This window comes from Podarcis liolepis (assembly GCF_965112155.1).
Source record: "Podarcis liolepis genome assembly, chromosome: 14".
Taxonomy (NCBI): domain Eukaryota; kingdom Metazoa; phylum Chordata; class Lepidosauria; order Squamata; family Lacertidae; genus Podarcis; species Podarcis liolepis.
In genome coordinates, this window is record NC_139569.1 from 45,054,352 (window position 1) to 45,082,346 (window position 27,995).

Sequence of the window (27,995 nt, forward strand, 5' to 3'; positions counted from 1 at the left end):
TTAAAGACAAAAGTATTTATAAAAGTATTTAAAGTGACAACTCTTTAACTTGTGTTCTCAAAACGAAGCAGTCGAACGGTTGTCCTCTCACACAGATGCTGGTGGCGGTCAAGCCGTTTCCTCTGGGTGTGCTACCAGCTTGAGAGATGTTTGGATTTTGCAGGGTCTGGGGACAGGGGAAGAGTGAGGCCTCTACCATTCTACCACCCTGGTTGGAATCAAGACCTGTAAAAGGAACAGTGAGGGAGAAAGGTCTAAGGCTGCGGACAGCAATTGCACATCAGTTTTGTACTGGCAACTTCCTTGATGTTTGTGGATGCTCATTGTCAGGTGTCAGAGTCAAACCCCCATGGTAGGTTGCCAGGAACAGACAACAACAACAACAACAACAACAACAACAACAACAACAACAACAACAACAACAACTTATCTATACCCCGCCCATCTGGCTTACCAATGCTTTTTATTCAATATTCACAGAGAGAGGCTTAGAAATGCAGCCTCTTGGAGTGATGACAGTGCTTCAAGTGAGTCTCCACCTCCCCTCTCTCACGGCTAGAAATTGGCCGCTGTTTCTTTAATGCTTAAAATGCTGGGTCAGCATGAGACAGCGGCCTGCACCGGGTTGTATATATATAAAGTGAGAAATGTTAGTTTGCTGTTGGGTTGGTTGGTTGGTTAGTGAAAGCTGGTAGTGTTGATGTGTACAGTTGGTCAGTCGCTTTTGCAGAAAGACTTTTAAGAATAAAAGCAGAAAGTACTCTGCAAGGACACTCTTCTCGTGGACTCTTTTATGCCGACAAGGGTCCGAGGACACTGACACCCTCTCTCACTTCCACTATGCATCATCACTACGGGTGCTGAGATGTGCCCTCTGCCTCTGAGCTCTCTGCTCTCCTACCATAAATGCCTGCTGGGTTCTGGGAGAGGTGTGGGTCTGGAATGCATTCTAAAGACACTGTGTCCATCAGCTGTCCCCCCTCTGGTGCTGCTTCTTCCTCCTCTCCCACTATTTCCCAGCTTTCCCCCTCATCTGCCTCTGAGCTGTGACCTTCCTCAAACCCCTGTTGTAATTATGAACTGTCGTCTTCTTCTCCGGAAGCACAAAATAAATAAAAAATTGTCCAGTAGCCCCTTAGAGACCAACTAAGTTTGTTCTGGGTATAAGCTTTCGTGTGCATGCACACTTCTTCAGATACAGTGAAAAAGAAGTCACCAGACCTTTATATATGGCGGGAGGCTGGGGTGGGGGGTTTTCTCAGAAGGGTAGTAGGAGATGGATGATTGACTCAATGGGTATGGTAAACCTGTTGATGTCTGTTAAGGACTGGAAGGGTCAGGCTGAGGAGGTGGTCTCCATCATTTCTCCCCTGCCCAGTCCCTGACACTCATGCACTTTTAAACTATATTCCTATGGTATGGGGATTAAGTGGGGTCTTGCATGAGTGGAACAATGAGTTTTTTTATGTTGTGCAACAGAGGAATCCAGTACAAAAGTTGTGCTAGCAGGAACCTGCTCCTATTGTGCCACAAAGCTACTAGCAACCTGCATGTGCATCCCCTTGCGCATTAATGTTCCACATTAAAGCAATGGGATGAAGTAGACCTCTGAGTGACTTTAACTCAGCACTACATTGCTTACAACCCACTGGCTCTCAGGGGAGTTGATACAGTTGGCAGCAGTTCAGCAGAGGGCGCATGGCTGAAGCGAAAACGGTTGAATGCAGTGTTGCGCAGGTGTATGTGTAAGCCAATGGATGTTCCCATCTGTGCATGCCTTCATCACACCTCTCGATTACAGTCTAAGGCAGCCTTTCTCAACCTGTAGGTCCCCAGATGTTGTTAAACTACAACTCCCATCACCCCTAGCTAGCAAGGCTCAGAGATGATGGGAGTTGTAGTCCAACAACATCTGAGGACCTACAGGTTGAGAACCACTGGTCTAAGGCATGGCATGCCTCCTAATGCCACACTGGTTTTAAATTCTTAAAGCAGCTTAGCATCAACAGGAGAAGTCAATGTTCCAAATGAGCCCACGAAAGGTCCAGTTTTGAATACTCTGCCAGTTTGACATGGTCTGCAGCAGGGTTTAGTGTGGATCCACTCCCATTCATCTTCCTTCCTTAACATTTAGGGAGCCAGAATCGGCACCCCTGCAAATCCAGGATTGTGGCTACTCAGGGAACTCTGCTCTGAGCACCACCATATCCAATCCCAGGTCCAATCCCAATCCACCACGGGCGTCTTCCTGCTTTTCCATTCAAAACCCAAGTTGGAGCAAAACACTGGAAATGCACATTTTATGAGAATTCAAAGCTAGGAATGCATTTTTATGAGTTTTTTTTTAAATAAAAAAGAGCAGCAACACAACTACATAATTTTAGGGGAAAACACTCCCTTCCTCTTCCTTTCCCCTCTCAGTTCCTTTGTCAAAATCAACAAGCATTGCAGTGCAGTTCTGGGAAGGCTCCTGTTTATACTGGCGGTCCAGCGAATGTGGTCAGGAGGATGAAAAGGCTTTAGAAGCATGAAAAAGCTGACTCTGGTCAGCCTCAGGAACCAAAACACGCAGAGAGGCTGGGCTGGGCTGAGGAGGCCAAATGAAAGATGGGAGCTGCAGCTAGTGGTCATGAGTGAAATTATCGGAGGTGGGGACTTCGATTGCCACTAGCTCCTCTTGTTCTGAGCATCTGCAGGGACATAGAGACTTGGGCCCTATTTGAGCCATACATTCTAAAAAGTATTGTGCCACTTTATGCAGCCATGGCTTCCTCCAGAGAATCCTGGGGACCGCAGTTTGTCAAGAGTGCTGAGAGACCACCCCACTGTTCCCCTCACAGAGCCACAATTCTCAGACTGATTTAACTGTCAGTCCCTCTTCCCAGGGAACTCTGTGAGAGCTGTTCTGACAGTGGAAGAGACCTGCTTTGGGAGGTGCTTAAGAAGAGGCTGGGTGGCCTTCTGCCAGGGATGCTGCCATTCAGGGATGAAGAGGTCGTGAACCAGTGGTGTAGTGTGGGGCCACAGGGGTGGTTGCACTGGGCGCAAAATTCTTTGGGGTGCAAAATGTCAAAAGCAAAGCCAAGCCAAGCAATGTAGTAATAACAAATTTAAAATAGTGTATCCTCATCTTCACACAAAAAATCTCCCATTGTTTGCACAGGTAGACTGAGAAGCATATTTGGGCAGCGTCTGGTTGCTATGGCACCTTTTACATGGGCTTTGAAAAGATGCCGGCTCCCGACCAATCCCCTGTCCTGCTCTCCGCCCTGCTCAGTGCTCATGGGATGCTGTGGTTGTCACTCAGATAGGTCGCTACACTTCTGCCCCTTCATTGCAGCCTATTGGTGGGCAGTGCCTTGCTCCAGGCACTGACAACCCACGCTACACCACTGCTGTGGACCTCCAGATGATATTGGACTTTTGCACTGAAGCAGGCAGTTGGGCTAGATGACCTACAAGATCCCCTCTAGTCTCTAAAACAGTGGGTCCCAGTTATCTAAGTACTGTGCCCCCCTGTTTTTCCAAAGCCAAGCCAAGGACTCTCTACTTTTGAAAATGTTGATATCTCTATGGTAGTTTTTGTTATGTGACTGGTGCCACAGACCCCCTGTGTGGGTTACATGGACCCCTAGTTGGGAACCGCTGCTCTAAAATTCTAGGATTTCTCAGTCAGTTGACACTGGACTCCTAATCTCAGGGTCGTGGGTTCGAGTCATGGGCAAAGGATTCCTGCATTGCAGGGGGTTGGACTAGATTACCCTTCCAGCTCTATGATTCTCAAAACTCTTACTGGGAGATTTTGCAGTTTGTAGTGGCGACGTAGCGCCCGGTGTAGTGAACATTGCATCTCACCACATTGTTGGTGAAGTCCGACTCCATCACAATATATTTGGGGTTCACCTGAACCTGCGGCAACAAAGCAGAAAGAACAATTCAGACTCCAGGATGAAGAACTGGGTGTATTGTATAGCCATCATTCATCTGCATAGTCAAATCCCTTAGAAATGTTATTTTATCTGGCAACGTCTGTAAACAGGAAGACCTTCTGATTTTCTTTTTTCTGTCTCTGCCTCTGCTTTATACCCAATTTATAATGTAATAACCGTATCCATTTTAATTGCTCCTGGTTTTTCCCCCTTTCAGTTTTATTATCAAAAGCTCCTCATGCCTCTCTTATATTATTTTGTTCTTGGCTTTCTTTTCTTTGTGTCTATTGTCTGTTTTCGTTGCTCAATAAAATTCTAAAAAAGAAACTTAAAAATGTTCAAATTTCCTCCCAATCTGTGAAATTTTCTCTCCTTTAGAATGGAAACTGATAGATGGCAAATTTGGAGATAAGTGTTTTGGCTATGAAACTTCCAAAATGCCAGCCAAAAAGCAGAATCTCTTCTACGAATATTACTTGGCACAGCAGAACACAGAAATTGCTTTTCATTTTATGGCCAGCTCAGTTTTGTCCTGACAGATTTAGAAAGACAATGAAGAGGACGACTTACCTTTAGGATATAATTCCCAGGCTGAACATCTGTGATATCAATCCACTGGCAGTCGATGTCAGCATTGTAAGTGTCATAACAACCAGGGCTCAGACCCTAACACAGAAAACATAACTTTAATTTGGCACCAAACACAAAGCCAGAGTGGTACATGCTCTGGTTATCTCCTGATTGGACTACTGCCATGCGTTCTATGTGGGGCTACCTTTGAAGGTGACTCGGAAACTGAAACTAATCCAGAATATGGCAGCTAGACTGGTGGCTGGGAGTGGCCGCCGAGACCATATAACATCGGTCCTGAAGGATCTTCACTGGCTCCCAGTACATTTCCGAGCACAATTCAAAGTGTTGGTGCTGACCTTTAAAGCCCTCAATGGCCTCGGCCCAGGATACCTGAAGGAACATCTCCACCCCCATTGTTCAGCCTGGACACTGAAATCCAGCTCTGAGGGCCTTCTGGTGGTTCCCTCACTGCGAGAAGCAAAGCTACAGGGAACCAGGCAAAGGGCCTTCTTGGTAGTGGGGCCTGCCCTGTGGAACGCCTTCCTGTCAGATGTCAAGGAAATAAACAACTATCTGACTTTTAGAAAACATTTGAAGTCAGCTCTGATTAGGGAAGTTTTTTATGTTTGATATTTTATTGCATTATTATTATTATTATTATTATTATTATTATTATTATTAAGCTCAAACAGGGATGGGGTCCACTTAGGACCTCCCCAGGTTGATCCCTGCTGAAAGCAAGACTGGCATCCATCAATCAACTGATTGGCAATGATTGCCAGTCCTGTTTCCTTAGCCTGTGGGGTTTAACTTTGAACTGCGCACACAAAGGAAGTGTTTTGCTCGACGTGTCTTTTGCCTGTGTGGTTTGAAAAACCAGTTTGCAAAGGCAAACGCTCTACCTGATGCCATGGTAAAGTCAGGCAACTGACACATGGATGGCATCACTCTTCCATCCCGGTGGTGTTTGGTGGGTGGGAATATCAGGAATCAGCCTCCTGGCAGGATCTTGTTCCCCATCCCTGGTCTTCAGTGGCTGGCCAGGTTTTTATTCAGGATTTCCCCCTCAGACCTACCTGAGCAACTGCCAGGAGCTGAACCCGGGACTTTCCAACATGTCTGCTTTAGTCTTAAGCATGAGGCCTTGGCATCGCTACTTGCATGCCCGTGACCAACAATTCAGTAATATGCAAGGCAACACAATTACCAAATACAATGATACGATATCAATAGACACTGCTCCATAACAATTGTTGTTCTACTTTTCCATTCACCATATAGAGGGGTTTATGAAGCATTTCTGTGTCCTTATGCTGTGCTGAAGAAGAATTCCACGAAACGTGGGTATATCCGGAATCACTGTTCACAACGTCTGTTTGCAAACTACTTCGGCAGTGTTGGACGCCATAAACAAAGCTATACAGCCTGTTTTCACCAGATAAGAGTCTGATACATTGCTTCTTTCAGAGACTTGCGTAGTCTTCAAAGACTTTCAGAGACTTATAAGACTTATGTCTATTTGGTTTTATGTTTTCAAGAGAATCCATTAAGAGTGCATATTTTGTGACTTTCAGAGATTCATAAGTTTTCTGTTTATGTGATTTCATATATTTCATATTATATAAAGAGTGTGTATTGATATTGTATCATTGTATTTGGCCATCGTGTTGCCTTGGATATTACTGACTATGGTTTGCAACACAGGGGTTAAATTGTTTTGTGACCAACAGCTGGCAGAGGACCTGTCCTGAGGCAGAGGACTTCCCTCTCCCAGTCCTCACCTGGGTGTGCGATGTGCAGGCATAGCGCTTTAAGTTCCCGAAGTCACAGGTGGTGTCTTCCAGGCAAAAGCTTGCTTTGTGGCCCTCTGCCACTTTCTTGCCCGTGGCCGCATCTAGCAGGTCATAGTGGCTGAATTCATCCATGCTGTGGTAATGCCTGAGGATGGTAGCAGGAGGATATACACACAGATCTGCACAGTGCCGGATTCACGTATAAACTAAACAAGCTATAGCTTAGGGCCCCACTCTCTTGGGCCCCCCTAAAAAATTTAAAGGGAAAAAACACACTGGATGTACATTTCCAAAATATAAGATAAATGAGGAACGGCTAAGGGAGCTTGAGGAACGGCTAAGGGAGCTGGGCATGTTTAGCCTGGAGAAGAGGAGGTTAAGGGGTGATATGATAGCCATGTTCAAATATATAAAAGGATGTCACATAAAGGAGGGAGAAAGGTTGTTTTCTGCTGCTCCAGAGAAGCGGACACGGAGCAATGGATCCAAACTACAAGAAAGAAGATTCCACCTAAACATTAGGAAGAACTTCCTGACAGTAAGAGCTGTTCGACGGTGGAATTTGCTGCCCAGGAGTGTGGTGGAGTCTCCTACTTTGGAGGTCTTTAAGCAGAGGCTTGACAACCATATGTCAGGAGTGCTCTGATGGTGTTTCCTGTTTGGCAGGGGGTTGGACTCGATGGCCCTTGTGGTCTCTTCCAACTCTATGATTCTATGATTCTAAAACCTACTTATAGCAGCAGTGTTTTGTGTTGTGTATGATGTAAATAATGGGTCCTGCCTGCTAGCCTGCTCCCTAAAATATCACTGGTTTGTCAACAATTTGTTGTTGACAAAGGACAGCTGGACATATAAAGGGCCCCATTACCTTCAGTAGCTTACGGCCTCAACAAACCTAAATCTAGCCCTGGATCTGCAGCAGGAGTTCATGGGGTATGCCCAGCACAGACATAACCTGTTGGTTTTTTTGCAAATAGGGATGTACTTTGAGCATCCAGATTCTAAAAATGGTGTCAAAAACCTTTGGCCAACAATTGCTGCTGAACTATAACTTCCACCAGCCTCAGAAAGTGTAGGATGGTGGGAGTCACAGCTCAGCGACAACCGGAGGGCGGAAGTTTCCCCATACCTGCTCTAATGCTAGGGATCATTATATGAGCCACCTCTTCATGTCACTATTCTGTATTACCGAAGCCCTAAGAACAGGCCTGGCGTAAGTACCTGCCACTCTTGAATAGGGATGTCAAAGAATCCCAGTGAAAATGGGAAAGGAAGTGGAAATTGCTCCAGTTCACAAGTTTGCCACTGGTCTGGAACAGAAATCACCTAAGGGAATGCGATCTGTATTCATTTACGTTGTGTTGCTTTTAAGTCCACAAACAATACAGGCTTCTTTTATTTCCATCTTTTGTTGTTCCCTTTACACAGAAATGAATGCATTTTACGTAAATAGTCATGTAAGTTATTTAACTTGGGTACCTTATGTTAAATAGTGGACAGGGAGATGGATAACAGTTTTTTGGTGGAAGCTGAACTGCAGCGAAATGGAAACAGCGTTGATTGTGACAAATGTAGGTAGGGGCAAAATTTGCTATTATTGGGCAGCTGTGCTGAGCTGTCATGTCTGCAAGCTGTCTTGGGTGGCCGCTAATAAATCACCAAAGGGGAAAGACCTACATGCTATTTTTTATGTATTCATGCAAATTTGGGAACAATGGCTGTAATTTTAATAGAATTGCAATTTATTTCTCCCCATAGTGGGAGAAATCCTTTAACTGGACTTGGATCAGACAGCATTTCCCAGCCCCATTCAGAGAGTCCCATGAATAGCACCCCCTACTTACTGGTGGCAGCTGTGCCACTCCCAGGTGTGGCGGGCCCGGTTGGGCAGGAAGTCTGCTGTGCCCTGGTTCTTCACTCTTTGCGGGAAACGCAGGAGAACTCGGACGTCGTAGTCTGTTGCTTCAGGGGTGTAGGCGGTGCTGGAAGGACATTAAAGCAGGTGGCAGGACGAGGTAAGAAGATTTCTGGGAAAGAATCAGTCCCGGGTGTAAATGCAGAAGGACTGCCAGCTTTTGAAGTGCACCCAGTGCCTCTATGCTGCAGTCTGAGCAGGGGATTGTGTTTATTTCCATGCCGTAAAATAGCACCCCCAGCTTTGGGGTCCTTATTGGATTTTTAAAGAATGCTTTTGTATTTCTGCAAAAATCAGGATTCCCCCCTTCTTTGTTCTTCAGTGGGCCTCATTGCTGTTGGCACTCGCCACATGAGTTTGCTGTTAGAAGGGCTGATGTATGTACTTCACACCTATTAGCATGGCTTGCTTAGTGCTGTACAACCTAGACTGTGATCCCAGGCATATTTACTTGGGAGGGAGCCACTTTGGCCTCAGTGATGCTTACTCCCATGTAAGCGCTTGGAATCTTCAATGACTTGAGTTAAAATAATTTGAAATTGGTGTTAATATTGATATCATTTCCTTTTGCATTATAACTTGTATATTGAATGAAGAGAGAGGTTGATTCTCCCACTGTTAAGAATTGGGAAGATCTGTGGTTTTGGTATTGTTTCACCTAAGGGATGTTTCTTCCATATCATTAAGAGATGTTGGAAAAAGAAGAAGATTCTGCAGTGCAGATTAGGAGATATATTTTGTTGTCTTCTTTTAAAAAATGCATATTTGTTGTCATTAAGTTTTTAATTGTTATATCTAGTTGTATGGTTTTAAATGTGTGTTTAATTTTATTGGTCGATGACCATAAGGAATAATTGATTCATATAATATTACCTTTTTGGAAAGGAAAGGGTGATAGAGAGGGAATTGAGGAAATGGGGGGAAAACAACATGAAGATGTTTCGAAATTTCTCTGTAACCACAAATGCTGGAGACATGCTGTTGAATAAATTGAACATCCAGATCCCAGGCTGGCTTAGGAACAAAGACAGCTGTTTTATACGAAGTCAGACCCTTCGTCTATCTAGCTCAGTATTTTATACACAGATGGGCAGTGGGTCTCCTGGGTTTCAGGCTGGGTTTCCTTCAAGACCTGCCTGGAGATACCAGGGATTGTATCAGGGGTTCTTCTGCAAGCAAGGGAGATGTTCCACCACTGAGCTTGGCCCCTTCACCAAGGTCATTCAAGCTCAGTGCCAGCTTCTGCAGCCATGGAACAAACTCCCCATACTTATGCACACAGCACAGACCTTATTGGCAGGCTGTACCTGTGCATGAAGGCATCTTCCATCAAAATGCTCTTCTGTTTCTTTTCAGTGAGCCTCTGAATGGTTAGTCGCCTTGGACTGGCGATCAAAAACACCCAGAGAAGCATTAAAAACTAATTGCTGGTTTGCTAGTCTGTGGTCTGCAAGTCATGATATTGCTGTCGTGAAACATTACTTCATCAATATAGTATTTCCCCAAACATCTGACAGATGAAACAAGGGCTGGTGTCAAGAGAAGAAGAGATCCATTATTTCCTAGCGAGTTGGTTGCTATCTGTAATATACTCTGTTTAATAAGGAGTTGAGTAAGAAATAGTCTGATGAAAGAACCATGTACAACACATCTTCTCTCCTTAAGCTACTTTCTCCTTCTGCCTCATGCTTGGATCCACATCCTAAACTAGATAGTGAAAATGTCCTTAAATGTATCGTCACATTTACCCTAACACTACCTTAGAGCCTAGAGGCAGGTAGGTTTTAAGACATGTCTGCATTTAGGGTTTATCCACACTTACATTTTGTCCCACACTTTCCAGGGACAGTTCTGTGCTTTCCTAGTCCATGTGTGAGCACTTTGAGTCCCTCCCCCCCTGCACTGCTTTCCCCAGGAAAACCCACTCTTTACTCCTGAATCAGAGCAAACAGTGATTTGGGTTTTCTACGTATTGCCGTTTGCTCCTGTTTAGCTGTAAAGAGTGGGTTTTTGCAGAGAAAGTGGTGGGGCAAAATAAAGGGGAAAAAGAAAAGAAGAAGAAAAAAAGAAGTTCTCCAACACAGATCTGCAAACCCAGACCTGTGCCCAGAAATGGAGAGCAAAGTTAAGTGTGGATGTAAGGAACTGACATTTCCAAGTAGGGTTGGGAGATAGCCCTGCCTGAAATCATGGAGAACTACTGCCAGATAGCCTAGGCTATATTGAGCCAGAGGGATGTCTGACTCGGTATGAGATGGTTTCCTGTGTTCCTACATTAGTGGTGAAAAAGGGGGCCCATTCAGGAAGCCCCCCCCCAATGAGTTCAAAGAGGCATAGCAAGGATGTTCCCAGCGGCAACCTAAAATGGCAGATCTGATTATGAACAATGAGACAGATGAACCACACAGCAGAAAGTTGTTTCAGGGGTGGGGGGTTGTGGAATAAAGGCAGCCATGAAAGGACTGTTCTGAAGGAAGGGACATTACCTTGCAAGACATTTCTCTTCAGCAGCGCAACGCAGGGAGTAGAGATGAGCCCTTTGGACGTAAGTGGAAGCTTGGACATAGTTTGGGTCGGGAACAAGGTCAGGGAGGCCTGTTGAGAGAGGCAGGAGTTAGTTAGCTGTGGTGATGTAAGTGCAAGAGCAGGGATTGGCAAGGTTTACTTCGCCTGGGCCAGTTCACTCCAGAGGAGATCCCTCCATGGGCCAGATCGTGCGTGTGCATGAGCGCACATGCACACGATTTCCGGCATCTGCGTCTGCGCAGTCGCGAATTCTGGCACCGCGGAAGTGAGTCCCTGCACCACGCTGTGCCAGTTTAGTGCAGCATTCAGGGACTTGCCAAGCGGGCGGCTTGGTTCAGGGGACAGCTTGTGGGCCGGTTAAATGACCCCCGTGGGCAGCTTGTGGCCCCTGGGCCTTAGGTTGCCTACCCCTGTGCAAGAGCAACCAGCCAAAGATGGACTTATAAAAAATTTCAAAGCAGAAGACAGCTTTCATTTTTAGCTAAAGAGCCTGCCTGTCTAAGCCTGACCCTGTTTTAGTTTATTTTGTGTGTGTTGGCAAATAAAAAACGTACCTTGTCCAAGACCACTTGGCTGTTCTTCTGGAGTTGATTAAATCAAGTGTTTTCATTTCGCTAGGCTGGCCCCATCCAGAGCATCTGTGGTGATTTTGCCCCCTGTAAGCTCAGGGTGGCCACGGGTCCTACTGTCACCGTTCTCTCTAAGGTTAGAGGATTATCAGATGACAGGCCCCTTTTTGAAGGAGTCCTCTGTCCCAAGGACTCTCTCTGCCCATGTGTGGCTTGAAGAGAAGGAACCACAAGAAGGGGAAGTGGGGACCTCAAAGGCCTTATCACCCACATAGTGGGTTGAGCAAGCCACCTAGTCCACCTGGACAAAGCCTTCTTCCTGGTAAGGTGAGATCTACTATATTTCTGTTTAAACTTCGACAAAAACACATGGATGGTGTTGACCCGTGTTTGGTGTAATGCGTGAACAAGCCTCAAGCGAACAGGCAATGACATCAAGTTAAGAGCAGCAGCCCAACCAGCAGGCTCCAAGGGCTGGCAGGACGCCCTGCAAGATTGTGGACATTGGATTGTGGCCTCTCACTGATGCCAACCCTGAGCATGACCCTCAAAACATGGGAATTTGGGAAGGTAGGGATGGGGAGATGACTACCATTCACTGACTGAAGCAATAAAAGCTCGTGAGAAATTTCCCCTTCCTGCCTTGAATATTGTTGTTATTACCCCTGAAAATCCCCCCGCCCAATGTCTCAGTCTGCAAATGGGGCCACCACATTGAGGGGGCCATTTTGGCCTAGCCCTATATTCATAGGAGATTTACTGATATTGGGTGCTTCCAGACCATGACTATTTTCAACCAAATGAATCCAGGCCATGCAACTGAAGCTGAATGGATGTTCTTGGGGGGAAAAAACATTTCTCTCTCCCACTCCCTCAAAAGCACTGGGCTTTTTGCTGTAAGGAAAGTGATGGGGAAAATCCGCTGGAATGTGTGGGATAACACTTGCTTTGAGATGTCATCTGACTGCCCCGCAAACAAATCGAAGTGAATGTTCGTTAAATAGACAACATCATTTAACCTTAGGTTGAATGCTCGATGAGCATGTCACCTGGAAATGCCTTCAGAGGCGCACAATGGAGGGTCCTGCGGTTTTTGCCATCAGTGTGAAGACATCCCAGTGGTGACTCTAGGCTATGTGGTTTGCAAGGTTTTCCTTTGCAGTGGTTTGCAAGGTTTTCCTTTGCAGTGTTTCAAGTCTCATTCTGTTGCCCATTACCTGATGCGTTTCCCCATTCCCCGAAGCCATCATATGAGCATTCGCAACGGCTGCCTGAAATTACACACCTCAACTTAACGGCAGCTTCTGCTTTCAAATCAGATGGAAGCTGGTTCGTAGGAAGGTGCATCAAACAGGAGTATTTCTCAAAAACCTATGGGATACCTATGGATTGTGGCTAACGCCACTTGCCCCTAGCAGTGGGAGCATGCTGGAGTCAGGGTAAGCAGCAATGTGCACATGACCTTAAACTCTGGTCGTAATGATCTTGTCTCCAACACCTACCTCTTAAGATGACCATGTGTGGGCCGAGCCAGGTCTGTTGTGGTTGTCCCCCACCCCTCAGCAGCTCATTGTGCTGGGGGTGGAGTTCCCAGTCTTTTGTCCCAAAATCTTCTCTTGATGCACTCTTGCTGTGTAAAATGTGAAACCCACTAATGGGCCATGGGGGTTCTGCTTAAAAACGAATGCTGACTGTTCAAGGGGAAAGCCTGCTCTTCTCTGATCCAGATTTTAATGGGAGCACCATTGGCCCCTGATTTCATTTTTTTTAATTTTTACTGAGAGTGAAAAAGAACAATGCTTTCTTGTTTCGTGGGCTGTTCTCCCCGGAGGAATCACATCACCACATTGGCTCTCGTTTCCTGCCTCTATGCTTAGTCATTTCTGCTGATGTAATCCCCAAGGGATTCTCACATTAAGAGAAGATGGGGGGGGGAGGTGTTGTGGGGGGGAAGCGAAACGGTTTCTTTAACTGAGCTATTCCCTTCTTAAAAAGTGAAACGTGAGACTCGCTCCCCCCCCCCCAATTCCTTGAGCTGATTGTCAGTGTTTAAGGAGAAGGGATCTTTATGACTCAGTGATTTAATACATGCATTAAGAGGTTGGGGGTGGGGAGAGAGTTGTCATCATGCATATATATACACACACACTCCCCTTATTTGTAATAACTCAGGGATGAGGAAGCTATGGCTCTCCAGATGTTGCTGCTCTCCAGCTTGCATCAATCTCAGTCAGCACAGCCAAGGCTGATGAGTCCAGCAACAACTTGGGTGATGCAAAGGTTGCCCATCCCTGGATTGGTGCCCCACCCTACAGATCTTCACATGCAGCAGTGGGCTGCATATGATGGGGTACAGTGCCCATATCCACCTGCAGGACAAATGGTTGGCGTCGGACTACAAGCGACATATATTTATAAGGGAGTGGATGTGCAAGGGCATTCTTATTTCTCCCAGAGAGCTACTGCCAGTCAGTGTAGACAAAAGGTAAACAAAAGGATAAAGGACCCCTGCAGTCCAGTCAAAGGCAACTATGGGGTTGTGGCGCTCATCTCGCTTTCAGGCTGAGAGCCAGCGTTTGTCCACAGACAGCTTTCTGGTTCATGTGGCCAGCATGACTAAACTGCTTCTGGCGCAACGAAACACTGTGACGGAATCCAGAGCTCACAGAAACACCATTTACCTTCCCACCGCAGTGGTACCTATTTATCTACTTGCACTGGCATGCTTTTGAACTGCTAGGTTGGCAGGAGCTGGGACTGAGCAACGGGAGTTCACCCTGTCGCAGGGATTTGAACCTCCCACCTTCTGATCGGCAAGCCCAAGAGGCTCAGTGGTTTAGACCACTGCTCCACCTGTGTCCCAGTGCTGAGCTAGATGATTCAAAACTTTTGAGAAACCATTCAGGGACCAAGGCATAACCAGTGGTCCAGAATTCTGGTTCCCCATTCCTGTAATAACTGGTTGGAAACAGAAGGCAGGAGAAAGCTGATTCCTTTGCAGCATGCATGACATCTGAATGCCCTGCATCTTCCTGGATTGGTATTGGAGCCATCAGTTCCTGTTTTTGCTATGACAGCTTGGTAGCAATCAGCCAGGACCACCAACGTGTTACAGGTGAAAATATGCTTATATAACAACCCTGGTTTTCAATGAAGGATCCAACAACATGCCCTGGCTTGCTATTTCACCCTGCTATTCCACCTACTGTATGGTACACTGACATAGCCTCTCTTCTGCTAATTTAAAAGCCCAGAGGGTACTCAGTTAAAACGATGTGCCAAACAGTGAAAACAGCACCAACCATGCCCATTGGTTGGGGGTTCCTAAAGGTTTTCAGAAGTACTGCTTTTGGGGGAACCTGCAAAAGCAGCCTAACAAGGACTGAGCATGGGCAGTTGCCACATAGGAACACAGGAAGTTGCCTTACACATAGACCACTGGTCGATTGTATTGTCCGAGCTGCTCTCTGGGCTTTCAGGAAAGGCTCTCTCCCAGCCCTACCTGTCAGAAATGGAACCTGGGACTTTCCGCATGCAAAGTGGATGCTCTGCCATTGAACCACGGTGCTTCCTCTAATGTTGACTGTTGATTTTGGGGGGAAATGGGAAGAAGAGTTTGGATTTGATATCCCGCTTTACCACTACCCTAGGGAGTCTCAAAGCGGCTAACATTCTCCTTTCCCTTCCTCCCCCACAACAAACACTCTGTGAGGTGAGAGGCTGAGAGACTTCAGAGAAGTGTGACTAGCCCAAGGTCACCCAGCAGCTGCATGTGGAGGAGCGGAGACGCGAACCCAGTTCCCCAGATTACGTGACTACCGCTCTTAACCACTACACCACACTGGCTCTCTGGGAAACTGGGAGCAGGTAGGAATGGACTGGAGTCGGTGGATCTGGAAGAAGGAAGACCAGTGATATGGGTTTTCAGGGTGGGAGAGAAGGATGTGTAGACTTTTTCCGGGAAATTAGGCTAATTTAGACTAATTAGGCTTACTTGCACAGGGTGATTTGCATTGGAATAAATCTTACTATGCTACACGGACCAGTTGTCAGACTCTGCCTGTGCCCACACCATATGTTCAAAGCACATGACTCCCCCCCCCCCCCAAAGCCCTGGGGGTTGCTGTTTTCTAAGGGTGCTGGGAACTGTAGCTCTGGCAAGGGATGAACTGCGGTCTCTGGGATTCTCTAGCTAGCAGAATGCATGTGCTTTAGATGGGCTTTAAATTTATGCTGTGTGCACATCTTTATAAGGCAGTTTCTGATACTCTTTGCCTTTTGAGACAAGGGAGGCTTTTTGTGGGAAGAGGGCCCTAAAAGCAAGTTTCTCTGGTCTCATTTAATGAGGCTTGGGCACTGTTGGGTTTCCTATACAGCCTGGGAACATCTGGGCATGTTAAGCCCAGCCCCTTCTTAAGTGGAATGGACAGCTCTTCTGTGTTAGCAGTGCTTTGCAAATATTGTTTATAGGAGAAGAAGTTCGGTAATTGGAACTGCCCGGGGAATTTCCGATAAGCCAGAAACGAATTACTCAGATGGAAAAGCGTCCAAGAGACGCAGATTCTCTCTCTCCCTCCTGCGAAAACTGTCAAGGAATTTTTCGGGGCACCCTGGGTCAGGACCTTGGTGTTACCTCTCGGCAGAAACCCAAGGAATCTCCATCCACTTTAAGTGAGCACCTGGGGAACAGGGAAGGAATGTAGAGACCTGGTTATCTTGCCACCAGTATCCCAGGGTCTGAGATTCAGACCAACTTGCAAATGGGAAAAAAGGGGGGGCATGCACAAAAATCACCCCAACGCCCACGCGGTGAATCAAAATCCCGGTGGGAATCCAAGACAAATATGCAAAGCCAAGCTGTTGCTAAGTGATCCTCGTACATATACGGAAATAAAATGAAAATAAATCTAATCAGAGACATGTGGAGGCTGCAGAGGAGAAGGCAGGCGGCTTCAAGCAGAATGCCTCTGTTGGTCAATGGGTCAGGCTTGAATATAGAAGGCAAGTGTTTTCTTTTAAAATGGTAGATTACCACTGCAGGGCCTGGTCTCGGTTTTAGCTCACTTTCGATCTGATCCACTGTCCTTGTGGCTCTGTGGTGTTTCTCTTTTTGCTTTTCCGAGGAAGCTGTTCCTGCAGGCTAACAGAATTAAGATCAGCTTTGCAAGAGCTAACCTGCTAAGTCAATTCAGAGCTCCTTGCAAGAGCCCAGCTCCTCAGTGGCCAGTTAATGGATGCAAGGAAGAGAAAAACTTTAAAGAAAAATGCAATCACAGTAGAAGGGGGGGGGGAGCAGCAATAGCAACTTTGATCTGTAGATTAGCTCTGAGAGCTGAATTGCCATAATGGTGCTGGTTTTAATATGTTGTTAGGAATTTGTTTGAAGTATGCATGGACTGGTTAGAGCCCTGCACAGATGACAGTTCTGGGGATAAGTAATGCATGGAGGGATAGATAAGCATCAAGCCCATTCTGGCCTCTGCCCAGTATACCTGAAGGAGCATCTCCATCCCCATCATTCTGCCCGGACACTGAGGTCCTCCTCTGAGGGTCTTCTGACTGTTTCCCCACTGTGAGAAGTGAAGTTACAGGGAGCCAGGCAGAGGGCCTTCTTGGTAGTGGCACCTGCCCTGTGGAACACCCTCCCTTCAGATGTCAAGGAAATAAACGGTTATCTGAATTTTAGAAGACATCTGAAGGCAGCCCTGTATTGTGAAGTTTTTAATGTTTTTCTGTGTTTTATATGTGCTGTAAGCTGCCCAGAGTTGCTGGGAAAACCCAGCTAGATGGGTGGGGAATAATAATCATAATAATAATAATAATAATAATAATAATAATAATAATAATAATAATAATATTTTTCCACATGTTGTTAAGCTCATCTACCTACATACAGTCTACATCCACACATTTTGAACATGTGTAGACATTCTCCATGCAATCTCTGTTCTGCACAGCTTCCTTCCTCAGCCGTCATCTACAGTTTTTCGTCTGTCATTCAGTAGAGGCTGGTCCATTAGGAAAAAATGGGACACTGCTTCACCAACTTCAGTTTGCCCTCAGCCAGGCCCTACCTGCCTGCCTTCTTACTTACAGCCTGTCCAGGAGTTGCCCTGCCTGTTAATTTCCTCCTCTTTGGTCTCAATGTTGGCCTCCTAGATCTCAGTAGGAAGTTGGATATGGACCAAATTAGAATTAGTTGTCTCTGCCGGTCATTGGCTCTGGTGCCACCAACTGGTGGGCTCCCTGTCTTCTTCTCTACCAGTCTTAATGGGTACCAGTCAACACGTTTACACTTTTATGAAGTGATTTTAAGCAGGCTACTGATAGGTAGCACTATCCATATTGTGCTTTTAATTGTGCTGGCCAAATTGTTGGTTTTTCCCTCTGTGTTACCCAGTTTGATGTTTAGACATTTGAAGATTTTAATCTGGTTTGCTGCTGCATGCCATGTTTGCTACTTTGTGAGGAGATTCTTCTAAAAAATGCTTTCAAATATTTTAATATTAAAAAATCCTATTAAACAAATAAAATGATGCTTCTCATGGCAAAACACTGAATGAATGTTTTTGACTCTTGGGCTATTGAATGTTACCAATGTGCAAGAGAGTGTGGAAGAAATATCAAATGTATGTCCTGGCTGGTTTGAACTTCCTATGCTTTCAAGGTTTGAATGAAGGAACATTGCAAATGAAAGGAGCAGTGTGTGGATACTGTTGTTATATAGCTTAGCCACTAGGTGGCTGGCCCTAGACCTAGTTGTTTCTGGGTGGAGTCAGGAGTTTCCTGCTGCTGTTCCGTCCCTGTCGGGGAGAAACAATTGTGTCCTGGTCTTGCTTCCTGTTTGCTGTCTCCCGTATAAGCCTTTCAAGATGTGAAGATTTCCCCTATTGCTTCGTAAGGTTGCATTTAATAATCTTTCCTTTTCATAGCCTCAAAAGTTCCATTGTTTGTTTGTTTGCTTTCTCCATGGTTCCTAAACTCTTTGGCAAGACGTCCAGGCTTGTTTTGATACGACCTGGCACACGATGAACAGGGGGTGGGGAAACTTTATTTCTCCCCCCACCCCTGTCCAGCACTGCTCACCCCCCACCCCGCTCTCTGTCTTATATTGAAGACTGCATGCTGGCAGTGGGTGCTGCCAGAGTAAAAAAAGGCAGGGTTTGCAACGTTGCTGGATTGTAAAGCCCTCTCCCTCCTGCAGTTGTACCTCGGGTTAAGAACTTAATTCGTTCCGGAGGTCCATTCTTAACCTGAAACTGTTCTTAACCTGAGGTACCATTTTAGCTAGTGGGGCCTCCCACGGCGGCGGCACGATTTCTGTTCTCATCCTGAAGCAAAGTTCTTAACCCGAGGTACTATTTCTGGGTTAGCCGAGTCTGTAACCTGAAGCGTCTGTAACCTGAAGTGTCTGTAACCCGAGGTACCACTGTATTTGCCTCCTTGCCTCTCTGGAGTGCTTAAAATTCAGGCTGCCAGAAACTAGGCTGAGGGCTGTAGGTTCCACACCCCTACTGACCCACCCAGGCTGACCCACAGGGGCCTGCCCCAACAACCTCAGCCTGCCTTTGATGTACATCTGGGGAAGCCCAGCCAGATGGGAGGGGTATAAATTATTATTATTATTATTAGTCAGGGACTGGGCATAGGAGGAATGGTGGAGACTGCCTCTCCAGCCTGATCTCTCCAGGAAGGAGGAAGAGGAAGACAGTTTAGATTTACAACAGGAGTTGCAGAGGTCGCAGCTCAGAGGCAGATGATGGAAAAGATGGGAAATAATGGGAGAGAAGGAGGAGGATGGGACATAAGCAGAGCGGCAGCTGATGGACACGGTGCCTTGAGAAAGCATTCCAGATCCACCCTTTCCCAGAGCCTGGCGAGCCTTGAAAGTAGGAGAGCAAAGAGCTCAAAGACAGAGGGCACGTAGCAACAACCGTAGACGTGACGAATGAGGAAGTGGGAGAGACGGGGGTGGAGATTCACTCGGGACAGCACCGTTATCCAGGAGGCTGGGTTCTATAGCCTCTCTCTGTAATTATTGAATAAATTATACTTTTCTGGGCAACTAGCCGGGAACCGCTGGCAGTATCCTAACAACATCCAGTCCATGGGCCGGAAGCGGCTTGCGGAGGTCGTTTGACTGGCCCATGAGCCGCCCCTAAATCAAGTTGCCTGCTCGTGTGCTGCGCGGCGTGGGGACTCTCTTCTGCGGTGCCAGAAATCGTGTGAAAATCACGGGTGCACTGTGCTGGGCCTGGGGGTCCAGTCCTGAATCCAAGGATTCCACGAGGAGTCAGTCCAACAGGGCCAAGGCAGGAAACCAGGATAGGTCAGGCACAGGGTCTCAGGCAGGTTGCAGCAAGCAGCAATGTTGCTCCTGCAACCTGGGGCAGGGTCTGGCAGCCTTTTATCTCTGACAGAGTAACAGCCGGTCCTGATCCCCTGGTGACTCACCTCCCTGTTTCGCCCGAAGGCAAGCACTCCTCCTGCAAGTACTCGGGTCTCTCCTTCTCTCAGACCTGAGTCTCTGCAGCTCGGGAGATGTCGGTGGGTTACTAGACCCAGAGGCCGTCTCAGCCTCTCCTGACCCAACTGGTAGTGGAGCAGCTGTAAGTGATGGCCCAGCAGAGAGCAATGAGGTAATCCCCGCACCTGGAGCCAGGGCAGGCTCAGGCCCCTGACTCAGCCCAGCTGGTGCTTGTTGCAGACTGGGGCTCTTCAGAATCAGGCCCCAGACTTTGTTCAGATGCCGCCTGAGGCAGAGGATCCAGTGCAGACTGAGACTCATCCAGTTCCAAGCCCGAAGCCCAGGCCGTCACATGCACGAACTCATGCATGTCCGCAATCCGGCCCACAGAGGTATCTCTGTGGGACTGATCTGACCCAGGCAAGATAAATCTTGCTGACCCCTGATCTAATCCAACCCACTGCAATGTAGGAATCTTTTGCCCAACATGGGAATTGAACCCTCAACCCTGAGATTAAGAGTCTCATGCTTTACCGACTGAGCTACCACCTATCAGCCCCAGACAGCATGGCCAATGATCAGGGATGATGGGAATTGTGGTCCAGCAACTTTTGGAGGCCCACAGGCTGCACATCTCTGCTGTATGTTGAGTTTTAGCTCTACATTGATGTTTTAGGACTCTGCACTAGGGCTAAGAAAGTCCCATAAGTTCAGGACATAAGAAAAGCCCTGCGGAATCAGGCTGCAATGGAATGAACTCTGCTCAGCTCTGGTTTGACAAAGGCTGGCTTTCTGAGCAGTGATTTGTCAATGTTTTATATTTGGGTCTGTTTATAACCAATGGTTCCATGTCCAGAGAACCTTGGTGATGAGATGTCTGATAACGGTACAGTGGCACCTTGGTTTAAGAACAGCTTAGTTTATGAACAACTTGGATTAAGAACGCTGCAAACCCGGAAGTAGGTGTTTCGGTTTGTGAACTTTGTCTTGGAAGCGGAACATGTTTCGCTTCCTGTTGAGTGTGCTCCATTTGTAAATTGAGTCCCCCGCTGCTATGGGAAAACACGCCTTGGTTTAAGAACACTTTGGTTTAAGAACGGACTTCCGGAACAGCTTAAGTTCGTAAACCAAGGTACCACTGTACTCAGTTAATTGATAATAAATAAATAAAAACCCAGGGGCTTTCAGGAGTGCGACTCATTGAAGACAGACCTGGCTTCACATCCTGTAATCTGAATTCTGCTGAACAGCCTGAATTCTCCTCAGGGCTTGACTGAAGAGAAAGGTTTACATCATTCCTAACTGGTGTGAGCTAATATAGGGAGGAGAGTGCAAAGGGCAGTACCAGTGGAACGAAGGGGAGTAAAGTAGGAGTTTGTTTTTATTTTAGAGAAGCTAACATATGTCAGAGAGAGCTGACAAGGATAGTCACACTCATGGCTCCCTTTAGCCTCTAGAGCTCTTGGAGCCAGGCCCAAATCAGATGAGGTCAAGCTAATGAAATTAGCCTTTTGTTCACTCTTGCTTGCACGAAACGTGGAGTGCACTCCGAGGAGGAGGTCTAATCTCAGGAACATGCTTGGAGCTTGGCATCCTCATGGACCGCTGGGATTTCCCACCAGTCTGAGAGACAGTTTGTGACTCCGGTGCTAGGGGTTATCTAATCAGGAGGCACCAGGCCTTGGGAGAGAAAAAGAGAGCCAAAGGCTGGCCCTGCCATTACTCAAGCACAGTTCTGGCATGGTCTTGTTGCACCGTGAAAGGAATTCTCTCGGGTTCAGACGTAACAAGCCTCTTCTGGTAAACCTGGGGCCTTCCAAGGTACTGGTTCAATTTTGTTAGCTATAGCTGTCAGTGTCCAAAGTCCAGCTCTGTTCTCAAGCATTGGTGGCGGATAAGGGTACAATAAAGGGATGCAGGTGGTGCTGTGGGTTAAACCACAGAGCCTAGGACTTGCCGATCAGAAGATCGGCAGTTCGAATCCCTGCAACGGAGTGAGCTCCCATTGCTCGGTCCCTGCTCCTGCCAACCTAGCAGTTCGAAAGCACGTCAAAGTGCAAGTAGATACCTTCTCTGGCGGGAAGGTAAACGGCGTTTCCGTGCACTGCTCTGGTTCGCCAGAAGTGGCTTAGTCATGCTGGCCACATGACCCGGAAGCTGTACGCCGGCTCTCTTGGCCAATAAAGCAAGATGAGCGCCGCAACCCCAGAGTCGGTCACGACTGGACCTAATGGTCAGGGATCCCTTTACCTTTTAATGGTGCAATTATCTACATGTCTACTGGGATGTAAGCCCCATTGAATCCCATGGGATTTCTTCCAGATAAGGGTGAATTTGACTGGGTCCATAGGTAAATGCAGGGATGAGGAACCTGTGGCCCTCCAGATGTTCCCGGACTACAGCTCCCATCATCCCTGACTATTAGTCAAACAGGCCAGGTCTGTTGGGTGTTTTGGTTCAACAGCAACTGGAAGGCCACAAGTTTTCCATCTTTGGGCAAATGCACGTAAGCTGCAAAATAGTCTTCTATGCACACTTCCCCGGGAGTAAGTCCCATGGAACATAGTGGGCCTCACTTTTGAATAAGCTATATACACTTGTGGTGTAAGTCATCATGCAATGCCTGACATTTTGCAAGCTGCAGCTACTGTGCTTCCAACTGATAATAATACACTGTAGGACAACCCTGGTTTCCTACTATATCTTTAACAAACCAAAGAAACATCACCCTCTTGGCTTTTAAAGAAGCAGAGGATGGAGTTATTGCAGAGGAAATGAATAGACCACATGCAAGATGGTGAAGGGCCGATCACTACCACAACCCACAGATCTTCAGACACAGCCTCAGGCTGTAGGCACATGTTCTTTGCACATTCCCCTGTAGAAAAAAGTAATTGGTGCTGGCTTTGCAGAGCTAAGAAAGTTCCATAAGTTCAGGACACAAGAAAAGCCCTGCTGGACCCATCCAGACAACCGTTCTGTTCTCACAGTGGCAAACCGAAAGCCTATGGGAAGTCTGCAAGCAAGACCTGAGCATAAAAGCACGCTCCCCATTTGTGACTCCTGGTAATCATGAGTGTAGCCAAGGGGGCGGGGGCAGCAGCTGCCCACCCTCAAAATCAAGTAAAACCATAGAAATATGAAACTAACTGACCAATCACATCAGTTCTGGCCCCCCAAATCCTGGCTATGCCCATGCTGGCAACAGGCATTCAGGGACATATTGACTCCAACAATAGGCAGATGTGGTCCAAAGAAAAGCAGAGCGAGACGTTTGACACTAGCTGGGCTGCAGGAGTTGCCAAAAGGAGGGATACAAGTTGCCGTCCAACTGGCTTAGGGACACTGGGGGAGGAAGAGGACTGCAGGGGGAGCGTACCGCCCCCTGCAGCGTGATCCTGGTGGAGAGCCATTGTGGCTGCCCCCCCCCCCCCGTGCTAGGCGCCACGACCCGCAGGCGGCATGCCACGCCTCCAGGATGCGCACCATGCCCTTGTGGGTGGCATACCATGCCCCCAGGACGCGTGCCAGCCCTGCCCCCGCCTGCTCTCTGCCCCCCCCCGGTACCAGAACATGAAGCTCTGCCACTGCTTCGGGACTCCACTCTGAATTTGTGTTGGGCTTAGTCCTTAATCTTTTCTTCTCCCAAAGATGGGATGAGTATAGGCACAAGGCAGCAGAGTTTTAGGATCAGCGTTTTCCTTTTCCTAGATGGGCTATTTTCCCAGGGTGATGAGCCCCATTTCCCCCTCATTTTCCTCTACAGCTCATGCAGAAACTGCCTTCTTTGTGGCCAGGAAAGGGAGAAGGGTGGATTGTGTGTGTGTGTGTGTGTGTGTGTGTGTGTGTGTGTGTGTGTTATAGTGCTAAGGGTCTTAGCCTCCTTTGTTTTTCACAAGTCAGTTGGAGAAGCTTTTTAAACCCGAGGGTCACCTTCCCTTCTGGGCAACTTTTTTATTGGGGGGGGGGGTCACATATCAGTTGTAGGTGGAGACTAGGAATGGAAGGATCAGTCCGTTTTGGCTCTCTCTCTGTTTCTCATTTTTCCAGTCTGCACTTCTCCATATTTCTGCAACAACTTCTGTAAATCCTCCTGAAGATTCTCCCATCTTTTTGTGCAGCTTTCCCCCAGTGAACACATTTTTTGCTTGCATTCTGAGGAATGTAATGCAATCTTTTGTCTGTGACTCTCACTGATATATTAATTTTAGTTACAGATAGGTAGCCATGTTGGTCTGCCATAGTCAAAATAAAAAAATTCCTTCCAGTAGCACCTTAAAGACCAACTAAGTTAGTTCTTGGTATGAGCTTTCGTGTGCATGCACACTTCTTCAGATACTTCTTCAGATACTTCTGAAGAAGTGTGCATGCACACGAAAGCTCATACCAAGAACTAACTTAGTTGGTCTTTAAGGTGCTACTGGAAGGAATTTTTTTATATTAATTTTATGCACATTTCCACCCTGATAGAGTATGCATTTTTGTAAATGTTGGGTTGCAGAACCGCATCGCAAAATGCGGAGCACTGCTGATTTTGAAAGAGGGCTGTGCTTGAGGTCTCGAAAGTACCAATTTGATAAATTGGCTTTAAATGTGAACTGAATCTGATTTCTCTCCCATCTCTAGTGGGACAGAGGCAAAAGTGGACAGAGCAATCCAGGCAAATCTTACCTTTGTAGGGCGGGCCAGTTTCTTCACACTCACCCACCCCTCTCTACCCTCCATCTGGGCAAACAAGTAGCATGGTCGAAGTTTCAAGGAGATGCTCCAGCCAGGCAGAAATGCTCATGCAAGGTGCAAAGCAGGGCAAGTGATGGGTGTGGCTCAGGTGTGTGGCTCAGGTGTGTGGATGTGTGGCCTGGAGAGCATCCCAAGTGCCAAACAGAGAAGCTCAGTTCGCCTCATTTGGCCCCCCAGACCTGAGGTTCCCTAACCCTGTCCAGCCAGTTGCATGGCAGACAGGGCAAGATTAACAATGGCAGCTTCTCTGCCCCTCTCCCTATATCTAGTACAGGGGAAAGCTATGCCTGTTGAATTTCTGGCACATTCCCCACAACATCAGACAGGCGTCTTTGCTATGTGCCTTTCAGCACCTGCTAAAAACATTTTTGTTCAGACAAGTCTACCCAGGCATGTGGAATGCCTATGCATGCTTTAATCTGTTTTTATTTTATTGCCATTTTTAAATGTTTTAAATAGTTGCTGATAATTTTATATACTGATATACGGTATACTGATCGTGTTATTGTCTTATTCTCTTTGTAAACCACTTTGAGGTTTTTTTTAAAAAAAAATAATAACCACCACGCAAGTAGAAATTGTTATGAAAGAAATAAACAGCAATCCTAGCAATAGCAAATGTGTTTTCTCGGTTTGGATGTTGGAAACTGAAAACTGCAGCTAATGCGAAACAGGAAACTGCAAGGGAAGTCACACATCAGAAATGAAGGGAGTAGGAAAAGTGTGCTTGCACTTGTGGCTTGTTTCTGATCCTATGAACCAGGGGTAGCCAATATGCCCTGCAAATTTTGTAGACTAAAACTCCCATCATCTGTGATCGTTGACAATGATAGTTGAGACTGATGGGAGTTGCCTAAACATCTGGAAGACACATTTGCTTTCCTTTAGTCTTAACCATAATATTCTGGTTGCCCAAATTGTCCCTGCATTTTTCCAGTGTCTGCAGATGTTCTAGGGCAACCCCAAACTCAGGCATCCCCAAACTCAGCCCTTCAGATGTTTTGGGACTACAATTCCCATCATCCCTGACCACTGGTCCTGTTAGCCAGGGATGATGGGAGTTGTAGTCCCAAAACATCTGGAGGGCCAAGTTTGGGGATGCCTGTTGTAGGCGGTACTCTCCCCTATGCAAATCCCATACAAATTATTAGGAATTAGCTATCAGTTGCTTTTGCCCAGGGATAGAGAACCTGTGGCATTCCAGGTGTGGTTGGACTCCAATTCCCATTTACCCCAGCCAGCACGGCCGGTTGTCACAGGTGATGGAACTTGTAGTCCAACAATATCCAGAGGTCCATCAGTTCCCCATCCCTGTTTTTGCCCAATTTGGTGTCATCGAAAGAGATTTCTATTAGCTGATTAGATTAACTTGGCAGGAGCCACCAACAAATGAGTAAGATAATGGCAATGGCACAGCCTCCATAGGGGAAGATGTGCAAGGCCCTGCACACCAACACAACTGTTTCACACTTTCAGGAAGCAATGGCACAAATATGCCCCAGTGTGAAGTTGACCCTCTTCTCCTAGACCCTATAGCTACTATATGCAGCTGAAGTAGCTTTGCAGCTCATTGCTCAAGCAGCTTTACCAGAAGACATGGCATTTCCTAGTTGTTCTTCTTAAGAAGAGTAGGAGGGATTCAAGCTAAGACAAGGTGCTGAAGGTTCTTTCTTGGACCGCCTCGTCCCTAGAGGTCTACAGAAAGGAATCACCCCACAACCCACTGCTTCCTCTCCTCCCCAGCACCCCTCCCACCAATCATTGGGGTCTGTGACTCACCCCGTCCATTCTGATTGGGCCGGTAGATGCTGCCCACGCTGACCCGGGCTTGGTTAGCACCTTGGCTGTCTGGAATCTGTTGGGGAGGCTCAGCGTTCCGGATGGGAAGGTAGGGCTCAGGCCTAGGCACCCCATGGGGATCTAAGGGCCGGAAAGGTGGCTGAGGTTCCACGTTGCGGGGAGGGACGTAGGGTTCTGCGGGCGCCTCTCCAAAGGGAGGGTACTGCCCTGCCCACGGCTCGTTCCCATACCTGGTCCCAGCACTCACGGGGGACCCGGAGTTGATGTGCAAGTTGTCTGCCACAGGCACCCCTTGCCCCGCAGACTGCTGGTTCTGGGCATAAGGGTCCTGGACACTTTGGTCATAGCTAGTCCCAGTGTCATGGTAGAGGCTGTGCGAGTACCTTCGGTCTAAGCCGTCCGAGGGCTGTAGCTGTTGGGGCACAGGCACATAGGGCCTTTCCTGTGCCGGGTAGTATCCTTGGGCTCTGTAGGGGTTCTGCTCCTCAGCATGTTCCTCGTATCTCACCCTGGGCTGGAAAGGGTAGACGACCCCAGCGCTGGCTGCAGCTGCGGCGACAGCACCCCCTCCGGTTCCCGTGGTGCGGTAGTAGGTGTAGCTCTCATCGTACGCACGGGGGACCTGCGGGTCGTAGGCCTCATATTGGTTGGCGAATGGCGGCTGTGGCTGGGGGTAAGAGGCCTGCGGGTAGAGCTGTCCAAACGAGGAATGTGCAAAGGAGGAAGAGGAAGAAGAGGAGCCCACCTGACGCTGCCGAAAGGTGGGCGACCAGGGACGTGGAGAGTTGGAGTGACCGTCCCCGGTGGCCCCATCCCGCCAGTTGTCAGGGACCTGTCCGAAGCCAAACGGATGCCGTGTCTGGCCCCGGATGGTATCGGATCCTGCCCGGACTGGCAAGGTGGGAGCCTGCCGCCGGGTGTTCCCCGGGACCCTTCTGCTGCCTTGGCTGGCGGCAGCGTCAGCCAGCATGACCCTTGCGCTGCTGTCTGCCCTTGTGTGGCTGGCCGGGACATACTCGGAGCCTGAGTTCAGGAGGCTGTACACTCTGCCGTTGTTCTCCCACTGGATCATCTGTCTCCATCGACCGGCGTCTACGTTACTGCCTTGTGGGTGTTGACCCCGGACCAGCAGGACAGCCCCAAAGCCCATCAAAGCCCACAGGTCCCAGAAGCTGAGAGGTGCCATGGTGATGAAAGGGATCAATGACCTTGATGGGTGTTTTTGATGGGAGGAAGTCGTGGAAGAGCAGCCTGGAGGGCCTGTGGCAACAGCTTGTCCCCTTTCTCTTTCTCCGCTGCCTTCTCTTCTTCTTTAGGTGAATCGGTCTCAACTCTGTCCATTCCCTGTTTGTTTGAAGCTGCTCCAGGGGTCTCCCGCAAGCTTCATGTTGAGCTTGTTGGAGGAGAAAGAGAAAGGGAGAGAGGAAGATGAACGAGTCTCTTGAGAACTCAGGAGAGCCTGGAAAGTTTTGCTCCTTGTCTATTTCTTGCTCTTGGTCGTCGTCTTCACGTTGCTGCTTTGCCCATCGCAGGGGACGCCAGTTGATCCTGCCTACTCTTGGCTGAATGTCTTTGCTTCTGGTCTGAATGAATAAGCAACAGGCTCTGAAAAAATGCTGGGAAGTTTCAGGACTCTTTTGCGAGTGCCTGGTATGCAGGGTCCTAAAAACCGCCCACTTTTAT

At 47.6% G+C, this 27,995-nt stretch overlaps 1 protein-coding gene across 1 annotated transcript; it reads right to left on the reverse strand.

Moving 5' to 3' along the window:
- Positions 1–27,995, reverse strand: LOXL1 (lysyl oxidase like 1). The gene is made up of 7 exons (XM_083475790.1): positions 26,292–27,995; positions 10,697–10,805; positions 8,140–8,277; positions 6,284–6,440; positions 4,500–4,595; positions 3,794–3,909; positions 1–225 (listed from the first exon to the last, which is right to left on the reverse strand). Exons 1-7 carry the CDS (start codon positions 27,496–27,498, stop codon positions 219–221), a joined length of 1,830 nt encoding a protein of 609 aa, XP_083331916.1. The 5' UTR covers positions 27,499–27,995; the 3' UTR covers positions 1–218.

Excerpts from the sequence above, each read along its gene's own strand:
- LOXL1 (XM_083475790.1), bottom strand. The coding sequence starts at position 27,498 with ATGGCACCTCTCAGCTTCTGGGACCTGTGGGCTTTGATGGGCTTTGGG. Across the intron at positions 4,596-6,283 it reads CCTGCACATCGCACACCCAG|GGTCTGAGCCCTGGTTGTTA; the intron begins GTGAGGACTGGG and ends TTTCTGTGTTAG. Across the intron at positions 3,910-4,499 it reads CTGGGAATTATATCCTAAAG|GTTCAGGTGAACCCCAAATA; the intron begins GTAAGTCGTCCT and ends TTGTTGCCGCAG.